The 12,191-nt window shown below is 39.7% G+C and overlaps 1 protein-coding gene across 2 annotated transcripts in view; it reads right to left on the reverse strand.

Annotated features, from left to right (window-relative positions):
• LOC146490888 (importin-13-like) overlaps positions 1 to 12,191 on the reverse strand; it is a 31,683-nt gene that overhangs the window by 3,464 nt on the left and 16,028 nt on the right. Inside the window, exons 8-22 of one of the 2 annotated variants that reach the window (XM_085152599.1) lie at positions 11,555 to 11,721; positions 11,139 to 11,259; positions 10,632 to 10,779; positions 10,326 to 10,507; positions 10,042 to 10,068; positions 9,679 to 9,813; positions 7,963 to 8,115; positions 7,493 to 7,573; positions 7,277 to 7,414; positions 5,633 to 5,729; positions 3,548 to 3,600; positions 1,961 to 2,027; positions 1,760 to 1,818; positions 1,537 to 1,626; positions 1,211 to 1,392 (exon numbers count right to left, since the gene is read on the reverse strand). In XM_085152599.1, the coding sequence (XP_085008725.1) occupies positions 1,211 to 1,392; positions 1,537 to 1,626; positions 1,760 to 1,818; positions 1,961 to 2,027; positions 3,548 to 3,600; positions 5,633 to 5,729; positions 7,277 to 7,414; positions 7,493 to 7,573; positions 7,963 to 8,115; positions 9,679 to 9,813; positions 10,042 to 10,068; positions 10,326 to 10,507; positions 10,632 to 10,779; positions 11,139 to 11,259; positions 11,555 to 11,721 (1,700 nt within the window). Of the gene's footprint in view, positions 1 to 1,210; positions 1,393 to 1,536; positions 1,627 to 1,759; positions 1,819 to 1,960; positions 2,028 to 3,547; positions 3,601 to 5,632; positions 5,730 to 7,276; positions 7,415 to 7,492; positions 7,574 to 7,962; positions 8,116 to 9,678; positions 9,814 to 10,041; positions 10,069 to 10,325; positions 10,508 to 10,631; positions 10,780 to 11,138; positions 11,260 to 11,554; positions 11,722 to 12,191 lie in introns of those variants that run through there. The other variant, XR_014872551.1, reaches the window with a different exon arrangement.

A 12,191-nucleotide genomic window follows, 5' to 3' on the forward strand; every position in this document is an offset into this window, starting at 1 on the left:
TTGGAGGAGGTAGTTTTGTGTGGTTCGTTTATGGTGTGAATGTGATTTGACCTCAATCTGAACAAACTACCAGGAGTAAATTTCCAGTTTGAGCAAAAAACGTCCTGTAGGCATGTATGCCGTATATTCTGGGAAGCAACAAAGTCCAATATACGTGCTGTGGTCTGTACGGGCTAGCAACTGTGAACTTAACTTAAATCTCCAACAGTGCAGAACTCAGCATCCGTATTTACTGTTGTTGCTCACACTCAAGACATATCTAACCAATGATCATACTGAACAGTCTCGCGTGGTTTGTAGTGACGAGTTATCACAGTGAACACAATGTATAAGTTTACAAACTCATCAACAGATTCAGACCAGAGTAAATGAACAACAGATGTGACAATGCCTCAAGTAATGGTAATTTAATGGTCGGACATGGCACAGCAATAAGCATTTCACCTCATGTCATACTGTGTATGGATGTGTGTGTGACAAAAATATTTTGAATTTTACTTGAAATTTGAAGTATGCCACCTCTTTTTTCTGGAATAATCTGGAAACTGTCAGAATTGGTGGTGATGCAGAACAGTCCTCTTGGTCAATGTAATGTTACTTGTTCTTAACCCTTTAAGACCTACCATAGAACCAAGTCCGCCAGAGCTTATATTATATTTTTACATGCTATAGTGCCATTTTTGGGAGCATTTCAAGTTGCTATACACCAATACAACCATTATAGCCCAGATTTTAATAATATGTATGAATTAAGTGCATAGTAATTACATAAATTGCAAAAAAGTGCAATGAACTACAAAAAAATTGAAAATCATTTTTGTATTTTGCAAAGCGTGTTTCTGGAATATTATGTTTGTGTTGCTGCAAGCGCTGTTTATGCAGTTTTTGCAAAGCTATATGTGGAAGGAAACTGTGACCTAGGACAAGCTGATGGCATAAGATGTAAGTAAGACTCCTCAGGTTTCATATGCAAAAAAAAATAATTTTGTGCTAGCTTACGTGGTTGCAGTGCTACCGGGATTTAAAAATAGTTACGCAAAACAGAGCATGCCCGCTCCGATCGGTTTTAAAGGGTTAAAGTGTTATCGCATATGATGTGAGTCTCACACTCCCTCGATTTTACTGTGTGTTTCTGTATTTGTGTCATATGTTAAATCTCAGTGAGAAATAAAAGGATGATATTATGGATGTGTGTGTCCAGTGGTGTTACCTGAGTATCTGGTGTGAAAAGTTGTCTTTCTGCTCAGCTGTGATCCGTGATGATGGGAATCCTGGAGGTTGCAGCGCCTCTTTCAACCACACGGCGAGAAGAGAGAAGCAGTGCTTGTTCAGACAAAACAGCACATCTGCAAACTGGTCCATCAGACTCCGAGATGCCCCACCCCCAATGCCCTGGGGAGAGCGGAGGAGGTAAATTACATCAGGGACTTAATTGCAGTAAATGAGGAAGAAGAGTTTGGAGTGTAATAACACAGCAAACTGCAGGATCACTGAAATGATGAAACATTTCTGTGGTGTGAATGTGGTGCTTCTCACCTCCAGAACGGCCTGTACCAACAGCTTGCCGTCCTCCTGCACCACTCTGGCTAATGGAGGCACGTCTGAGCAGTGGGGTAATAGTTCAGTCTAAGACAGGAACACAGAGAGAATCATCAAATTTAAAGACAAATGACTCACTTCTGAACACACTCGTATGGTTTAAGCTGTGTGTGTGTGTGTGTGTGTGTGTGTGTGTGTGTGTGTGTGTGCGCGCACTTACAAAGAACAAGCACGTTGACTTGACAGTCGGAGCCTCAGGAAATTTGAGTGACAGAACTCCTAGAAGTGGGAGACAGAAACTACTGAAGGCTGGTGTCAAACATTTACAATTTGTACTTTGTACTGACAAGCACACATTCACAGAAACTGTAGCAAAACACACAACAGTGTGTATGGTTGTGTGAATCATGTGCAAACTTACCGCAGTGGAACACTGCTTTCACGTCGAGGCTCTCAGACAAGAACAAATCGGGCTTCCGTTTGAGGGCCTAAAAGCAGATAAAGGAATTAAACGGAGTATGTTTTTGTCGGCCCGACCCAATCGGTACTGCTTCACCACATTCCACTGCATAAGATCCTTCAAATTTCTGGTATCAACAATACCCGCTAAGCCTGGTAGTCAGATCTGACAGCAACACGGGCAAGGAGCCAGATCTGCCTACCAGGCTGCAATACTCTCTCTCCGTCTGTTTAGGAAGAACTATATGCAAACTCATACAGAGATCCTCCAATGCAGAAGTCGGCAGGTGTAACAAACAAATTGCACAAAATCAAACTTTGAAATCATTTGAAAACTTAAGTCAAACTAAAAGCAATGGTGGTTTTGGGCTCGTTTCTTGAACTCAATTGTATTCCAAACATTACATTCCTTGTTTTTGGTTGACTGGATTGAATATGCAACAGAAGTGTGTAAGTAATTAACATGTGCAGATAAAGAGAAAGACAACTCATCTCATAATAATGAACTCATTCAGGATGGAGGAGAGGAGAGAGGGAGAGAGGGAAAGGGAGAGATGAAGGTCAGATCTATCCAAAGATAGAAAACAAAGGAAGAAGAATGAAGACGAAAGACAAAAATATAAAACGGGAGAGCCATCAGCCAATTTGTCGGAACTGATTAATATTAGTTGAATATTAATTCATTTGGGCTTTGATTGGCTCTGGGCTGGAATGACTTCAGAGGAGGACTCAGCTCAGAGACTAATCAGTCACCTGAGACCACAATGCTGATACTCATACTGTTGCATCATCCTTCCCACGAGCGCCGCATCAACTAAAATATTTCCTCTGAGGTTCTGAGTTTGTGGATTTATTTTTTCCAGATGAGGAAATCTACCCTGGTGTTGACTTTAGGGAAACTGGTTAAAGACATAATACGATTTAAGTGTGTCAGGTGGTGGATTTTATTGCAAAATGACTTCAAACAAGTCCTCTTGATCTTTTGTCATAAAGTAGTAACTGGTTAAGGGTTTACATGGCATGTGTCATGAGAATTTAAGACATCAGAGGGTATAAAACCTTTCCAAAAGACCCAGGGTCATTTTAAAAATGCCCTGTTATCTTACTGAAACAAGACTGGTTATGTGATGATGGTAACTTGGCAGTGAGAAGAGAAAATCCTGCATATTTGCAAGAGGCCATAAAAAAATGTTTTATTAGCTGATTACCTGAATATAACCTGAAATTTTGGTTGTTTTTCCTTACTGTACTGGGCACACTGCACAGATAAAGCTCATTTCTACAAGAAAAATAAAAACTCTACATGAGTACAGCGCTATGTTTTTGTGGTGAGGAGACTGTTAGAATCAAAAGCGTTTGAGGAGAGACAAACGTCCCGTTTTCAAACATTCCCCTCGTGTGTTACATTCCACTGCCTTGCCTATGTAACAAAGAACAGAAAAGGGTATATTTATATAGAGAGAGAAGAGGACAGAGAAACAGGTCGGAACTAGAAAAAGAGAAAGAGAGAGAAACCCAAAGTGAATGAAATAAGAAACCAAAAACACACCTGAGCTTGGAGTTGCATAAATGAATCAACAATATCAGGATGATCCCTGGGTCCTAAAATATAATAAAGATGAAACTTAAGAAATCATAAGAGAATAAGAATAATATACAAACAGCAACTTAATAGATTCAACAGTCATGTGGAAATAAAAGAGAACTCAAAAATATTTCATTGAAATAATTCACACGTGAGTAAGGAACGAAGGGGAGAAGGGGGGGAGGGGCATATGAAGCTTTGGCAGAGTCTTGGAAGAAGAGACCAACCAAAAACAAAACACAGGCAGAAGACAAAGACATGGGTCTGTTTGGAGAGAGAAACGGAAAGAAGTAACGAGAGAAAAAGAACAAACCTAAAAGAACAAAAGTGTGTTTGGAGTGGGAACCCAGGAGGCACCTCTGTTACTGTTACAGCTTGGAGGAGGAAAAAACAAGGAGAAAAAAAAAGGCACCAAACCAGAATGAACCCTCTTTTATCTCCTCCTCATGAGGCGCCGCCGACATCAACACCATCAAATAGCAAGCAAAGCATTTCCTCTCATTTAAACGAGCACCTCAGAGGTGAAGGTTACTGTAAAGGGTCCATTCAGCACTAGTCAATAACATCCCCATTGGTTCAAATGAGAGCCCACAGCATCAATAGGAATCACATTTAACATTAAGGACAGCTTCACTTATCACGACCTCCCTTTATGCTGGACACAGACTACAAGGCTCTGAAAACATATGATGCAGAGTTAAACACACATCTCTTGTAAAAGCAGAAGAATCCACATTGAAATTTTTGACTTTCGGGATCAATCCAATAGCGAAAGGTTGACGTTGGAGGGACTCCAACTTTTTTTTTCTGGATAAAAGAAAACAGATGTAGTGAGCGCCCAGCTTTGGCTGTTCCCAGACTCCAAACAAAGTTTCCTGCTCGATACCCTCCTCCAGCCCACTACCACACAGGAACACTTCCGAGACAATTCAGGATTATTCAAAAGGGTTGTGATAGTGAGCCTGACTAATTCTTGGACAACAGTGGTTGCAGTCGTATGGAGCAAGCCCTCCCTGCTATGTTATATGTCAACTGAAAAAAGCTAGTCTTTTTGTTGTGACTGTATCCAGTACTAATACTACTGCAGGACACCTGCTCAGAAAACAAGAGTTTAGAGGAGGGAGGAGAGGCAGCCATTACTTAGTCAAAACAGGAAAAGGGGGAGAAGAAAAGGGGACAACACAAAGGGAAGGGGAGTATCAGACAGACTTGGCAACAATACTCAAAGCCATGTTTAATGAAAGAGGAGATATCGACTCAGCGATGTCCATTTATGTCAAATATTTAACAATCACCCTAGCCCCCGGGTTACGCATATGAGGAAACTTTTCCTCAATTAAATACTTACATCGGTTTGTAAATGTAAAAGACAAATAAATGTAATAAATAAATTCCCCTATTGAACAGAATCATGACAACATGTCAAATGTTACAAGATAGCAGCAGATAGCAATAATCTGAAAATGACTTGAATCATAAGTGGAAAAAAAGGTCTGCTTTTATGACTCTCTGTCAACACACCAAGCAGACAGACAACTTTGTGGCTCAACTCACATTATTGAGTAATTAGAGTGAATGTCTAAAGGTCGACCGTGGAGTCCGATGACCTGTAACCTTCTTTGTTGTTTTCTTTTTTATGCTCCCAGGCTGACCTGTTAGCAAAATCTACTATGTTGCACAAGTACTCTTAGCAGGAAGCATCAATGGACATGAAATAAAACCACCTCTGCTAAACCAAATCAAAAACTGTCAAATCAAATATGACTAGAAACCTGTACTCAAAAAAGGAGCATGTGCACATTCAGGTAATTTTTAATTTTTTTTAGGTGCCTGACAAAAACCCCCAAAATAAATCACAATATGTTGTGAAAATTACACGTCCATGATTTAAAGGTCTACCTCTGCAGAATGTAAAAGAAAGATTAACTAACTATTAAATTGGAGCCAAATAATGTGCAGCTTTTCTGTCTTTTTCAGAAAAAAAACCTACCTGATTTTAACAGAAACCGTTTATATTACTGACACTCCCGCCCCTGCAGGACCCCCTACCTTGCTGGAAGATGGACAGTGTTACCGAAGTAACCAGCTCAAACAGAGCCTTGATGGGTGGGAAGTGGTCTGTCTCACTGGCAAAGATATGCACCATCTGAAACAGCAGGGCCTCACATTAAAAACTATTTTTACTTACACATAAAAAACTGTGTTTCTCAAAGGAAAACAGGCTGCAGTATGAAGAAAGGACTTTAAACAGGCAACAAACTAACCAGATAATTACTGACTTACATTCACCAGACACTTTATTAGGTAGGCCTCACTAGTATTGAGCTCGGCCCCCTTTTTCTGTCAGAACTGCTTTAATTAATTGTGGCATAGATTAAACAAGGTGCTGGAAACATTCCTCAGAGATTTTGGTTCATATTCATGACATTTTTGTGAGACTGTTTTAGAAATTTTATGTTCAGTTTCTCATTCTTTGCCAACAGGAGTGGTGCCTGGTGTGACCTGCTGCTGCAAACGCTCATCTGCTTCAAGGTTCAATGTGTTCTGCTTTCAGAGATGTTCTTCAGACCTTGCTTGTAACAAGTGGTCTAAAGCTAAATTTGAGTTGCCTTGCTATCAGCTTGAAGCAGTCCAGCAATTCCCATCTGACCTGAGGCATCAACAAGGCATTTGGAGTATTCTCTGAAAACCTCAGAGACAGTTGTGTGGCAAAAATCCCAGTAGATCAGCAGTTTTTGAAATACTCGCACCAGCTTGTCCACACCAGAATCAAAGCCACTTAGATCAGCTTTTTATCCTTTATTCTGATGCTCAGTTTGAACTTCAGCAGGTCATGTTGATCATGTCCACTTGCTTAAACTGACTGAGCTGCTGACATGATGGCTGATTAGATATTTGTGTTAAGGAGCAGCAGAACAGGTGTAACGAACAAAGTGGCTGGGGACTGGAGAGATTTTTTAGATTCATTTTAGAAGGCAAGCACATTCTTCTATTTTCTTTCTTTACTGTTACCCAGTGGAGAGATAAAAACAAGCTTTGTATTATTACTTTTAATTCCTTCAGTATTTCTGGATTTTTCTTATCTGTGGAAATTGGCATAATTAACACTTGTTTAGTAAGTAGACATTCACACGTTCAACTGGACTTGCATTTGAGTTTTAAAAGAAACGGACAAAAAAGAAAGGAAGAAAAAAGAAAAATCAGGTTTCTTCTGCAGAAACATTCCTGCTTAGGCTACAAACTTTAACTTAAAAAATATGCTGTGAAGCTGCAAATAATAAAAAATCTGACTAAATACCGTCTGTAAATAAATACACCAGACCTTTTTCTGTGGAGTAAAAACCTAACACATTTATTTGACATTATAAATAGCACTAAACTGTCAATAACTGCTTCTAATAGGTTCATTATTAGTGTTCTTGCTTAACCTCCTGAAGGAAAATGTAATCAGTAATCAAAGTGTGTTTCAGTTATATGGAAACATAAATCCTACTAGAAAGTCTGGTGATGAATAAATACTAAAACTCTGGATCATGATTTACAATGTTATTTAGCATTCTCATTAACTTTGGACTTGCTGGCACATAGCTCTGTAACTCCTACACTACCACTTTTAACAAAGCTTTAGAGCTTTAAAAGCAAATGAAAAGGTACTCATTTATGTCTAAATATCTGACCAAAATGTGTGTGTACCTGTCGGGTGAGGTCAAGGGCTGAAGCCTGCGGAATGGTACTGTACATCTGCCCAAGCATCTCACTTAGCTGAGAAACCATGGGAGCAAAGTCATGAAGGAGAGTTTTCACTGACTTCTCAAAGATGGCACACACCGCCTGAAGGATATTACAGGATTAGCTACATAAAATATAGACAAAATATAAAGGTATGCATTGCACATCTTAACAACTCACCTCTACAACCTGTGAGTCGTTGAGCCACTTGCTGAGTACCGTCTGTATGAGAGCAAAAACTTGTTGCAAAACAACCACGACCTGAAACACACAGACATCATTAACCATAATCTGCTGACATCTGTGAGTCCATATACTGCGGCTATGATTGTTATTGTTATAAATAGAAGTATAAATCCCCAGTCATGAGTTTATTCAGTGACATCCTGATGTGTTCAGTGGCGGAGACAGCACGGGGTTGGGTTGTAGAGAATTAAAGTCAAACGGCTGCAAGGGCTAAGCATCTCACTGCTTTCCATGTCTACTTAACTAGAGTGTGTCATGCTATAAAGCTGTAAAATGGTACACTCTCTGTGTTTATATTAGCTCAAATCTGACAAATACACATTCAGCTCATTGACGACAGCCATAGAAACTGTTCATTCACGCAACACTTCTAATTAAAGTGATGACTGTGTGCTGTGACTGACCGGGTTTGGTCCTGGTGGAGGTGGGGCTGTTTTGACAGGTGGCGCTGAGCCGTCCGCTGACTCGTCATCCTGCTTGCTAATGTCGAGCGTAGTGAATAGGTTGGACAGCAGCCCCAGGATGTGGATGATTGCTAACTTATTAGAAGGATTAGGCTGAAGGAACAACAAAAAATAGAGAAACAGATTATTTCTAATTGGAAATTTGCTCATTTACAACCTAATGCTGGGACCCAGACTGACTAAGAGCATTAGTGTCAGCCTTGAAATCTATAACTGCTTAATTATTTAAGACACAAACAAATCTTGCAAACTACATGTTGGCACAATTACAATTGCCAACAGAATAAACAGTTTTAAGAATGATTCAAAGGCATCAACAATTCAAGGCGGTAAGAAGTGAAATGTAAATAATAAAATAAAAACAATAAATGAAATTTGACACTAAATAATCTATTCAGTAATAATTAACTCAATGTTACGGTTAGGTTAAATTTGTTCTTTCATATTTATATCTTTACAATTAAACTGTTAAATTATTATATTTTCAATTACAATTTCAAGTGAAAAAAAAATTAATTAAAAAAAATTGAGTCTTGTTGTCATACCACTTTTCTTAAAGGCATCATCACACCCACCCATGCAAACACACTTAGCACAAACACAAACACACCATCACAGGTAAAAACAGTAGGAGTTTCACAGGCAGTGGTTAATAATTGCCATTTTTTGTGGAGATGTAACAACCAAATTGCAACAAAGAGAACAAACATGTAGTTGCCACACCCTCTAAGAGCCACATCTTTTATGTCTCCTTCAAATCCATTGACAGTCCCATGCTAATCCTGCAACAACTGCAGCTGAACTACAGCTCATGGACAAATGCTTCCCAACAGCCCCCAAGTGCCTCCATCAGTTATTTATTCCCCTATCACATGTCATGGTCATTCACCCCTGACGTAATGCAACCCGAAGGTCTCCCCACTAGGTGCCACTATTTGTCCGGCACCAGACACCACCTGATTTCCTAGTCTGATGTAATGCCGATACATCAAAAAGCAAGACAGAAAACAATAAGAGGGGGAGGAAACGAGGATGGGTAAGACATGGTTTGACTGTGTGTGCGTATTTTGTGAAGGATGGGAGGTGAGACAGGGCCAGAGACAGACACAGAAATGAAAAGCTTCATCTAAACTGACATCTCTATTCAGCCCATCCAGGGTCTGTACTGATAAAAACAAACAAACCAAAAAAACAAACCCACACACAAAAACAAGCGATCAGGAGAAAACCTGTTCTGTTCCACAAACAGTAAATATCAGACTATTTTTAGACAGGAACAGCTCTATATTTGTACTATCCAGTATGACAGTTTACTGGATGTAACATTTAAACAGAGTCATGAATTTTCTTTTGCCTGACTGTTTGCTCACAAGCATGAAAGCATGACCTACTGTAAGTACATTGGTGTAGGCAATTTTATTTTCCCAACTCTGCTTTTATCCTGTGGATGTTTCCATGAGTAAGAGAAAGGGTGTCTTTGCTACTTCCATGTGAGTCACTAGCCCATGGTGCAGGGTCAAATCCAATCTGGTCCCGCAGAGATATGTTCCACTGCAGTGACACCACACAGACACAAGGCCTGTTCCTATTGGCCAGAATCCAACTGTGCCCGCGCTCTGTTTGTGTGTGCCGTTTCACGTTGGTTTGTATACGTACCGTCTCATCTGCTAATTTCTCCAGTTGCTGAATGTAGGGGGTTATGAGAGAGTGAAGGTTTCTTAAGATGTCTTCCACGGGGAGAGCAGAGAGCAGAAAGCCAAGAGCCTGCATGAGCCACATACACTGACTTGTCTGCAAGAGGAAGGAATCACAGGTTTAGCTTTCGTTTAAGCAAGCTTTAAATCATCACAAAGATCTATACAGACATAGCTAACAGATTGTTGCACAACACATAATCTTCAGACTACAGGCTGCAAACATGTCACGTAATCCTTTCACAGCTTTTCTCATTTAATTGTCACTTCTAAACTGAGTGCCAGGACAGAGACAGAGACTGAATGTGACACGGTAAATACTGACCTTGTGTATCTGCTTGATAAGCACCTCCTTGATGGAAAAAAAGAGAGAGAGAAAGAAGGCTGTATGATTCTGAGAGCTCAACAAAAACATCTTAAAATAGCAATAAAAAAGTAATCCTAAATAATACAACTGAAGTCAGTTCAAAGTGTACTTATTTCTGGAACATTACAAAAATCTGCAACACCGTAGCTTCCAAAAACGAAGAAGGAAGCAGTTAGATTATCAACTTCTTAAATCCTGGAACAATTTGGAAGAAAGTACACAAGCGTATAATATCCACACACCTGTGAGACAGCGACTATGTTTGTCGCATATGGGGGTAGGTCATATTTGCACTCCCTACAGATTTTCTTGAGGGTTGACACTGAAGACACAGAAAGGTCTGGGTTTCCTAAAGCTTGTAGCACCAAGGGAAGGACACTGCTAAGCATCACTGGGTGGTCTGCCAACCATTCAGCCAGAGCACCTAGAATTCAGATACAGATCAACAAACTATTTGTGTGTTTTTTCTGTATGCACCACAACTGTCTAGTCACATGAATTACCATTATTTACATTTGATATTCATTTTATTATCTTTATCGTCTTACCTATTGTGAACATCACTGTGTCTGCTAACTGGACGTTGTTGATGTTGATTCTGGGGATGAGACCTATCAAGCCTGGGATAACGTCAGAGTAATTCACATCTATCGTCTCTGCTATGGACTGGAAGCCATACAGCAAAGCTTCTGTGTGCTGAAGGAGGAAGATGAAGCGGATCAATGTATTTGTGTACAAAATAAGAAAGGTGACGCAATTATAATAGCTTAAAGAATGGATTAAAAGAAGAAGAAGAAGTAATAAATAAATAAAACTTTGGAAAGAAAAAATAATTCAAAACTGAAATCAAAATGTTTTTCATGGTTTTTGTTTTTGCGATTACACATTTCGCTTTTACGTCTATTTAGGTTATATAAGTCTACAGGTGCTAGTCTCAAAAACAAATTATATCTAGCATGACACATTTTCAGTCCAGGCTCTTTTGCAACACTGAAAGAAACTGAAAATAGCTTAGATTACTTCTTTGCTTGTTTATGTGTCTATGTCTCACCCACCTGCCATGATGTAGGCTGCTCTGCATTAGTCAACAATCTTCCCAGTTTGTCATACAGGTTACTCAGCAGCTCAGATCCCAGCATTTCATACACATACATGAGTGTGTCTGAGATATCCACTCTGAAGGACAAACGTGCACAGACAGACATTTTAGGGGCACGGAGTCTAGAAACCTTATCCGTTGATCTGTTTACAAGACAGGTTTTGCCCTCTCAGCTGTCAGTTCAGTGAGAGTCTATTAGAGGAATGCATGCTCATTTGCTGACCAATCATCCTGTCAGTGAGTAATTTCTGAAACTCTTAGACCATCACCGAAACACTTGCACATAACAGCAGTGGCACAAACGGGCTTGTACAATAGACTGAGACAGATCCATGCATACAAATGCGCAAACACAAAAGCAAACAAACACACCTGTAGATTCGGAACTGCTCTTTTTCATCTGAGGACCAGGATGCATACTCCTGATCAGAGGGGAACTGGGCTTTGTGCAGCAGGACATCCACCAGCTGGAAATACACTGGCCTGTAGACCTGCAGATATACGGCCTGTTTGTCTGACTCAAATGACATGATCTCATCCTGAGAAGAAAGAGATAAAGAAGAATCAAATCGATGGTCTTTTACATAAAATGACTGAAATACTTCCAAGGTATCTATCTGACTCACACAAAGTTCACAAAAAAACAAGAACTGATTTTGGTTAATAGTTTAGATTTTACAATAATAACACAATTACCCAAGCTCTGCAAATAGAAACCAACCATGAAACAGATAATATAGAAGACAAAACCCAATGATTTCAGAGCTGCAATTAATAATTAAAAAAATGAAGACAAAGACCTATGACAACCCGAAGAAGAGTTTATTTGTGCAATATGAAGTGCAGAATGACTCATGTTCTCATGAAGTCTGTTAAAAGCCAGTGAATTGCAAGCTTTGTGATACTATGGAGGAGGTAGCAAAGCTTAATGGATGGGATGGTTTTGAATGCCCAGTAAAGACATGACTAGCAGAAACATCTAGACTTGCTGGGATTACCCATAAACACA

This window comes from Neolamprologus multifasciatus, chromosome 23 (genome assembly GCF_963576455.1).
Source record: "Neolamprologus multifasciatus chromosome 23, fNeoMul1.2, whole genome shotgun sequence".
NCBI lineage: Eukaryota > Metazoa > Chordata > Actinopteri > Cichliformes > Cichlidae > Neolamprologus > Neolamprologus multifasciatus.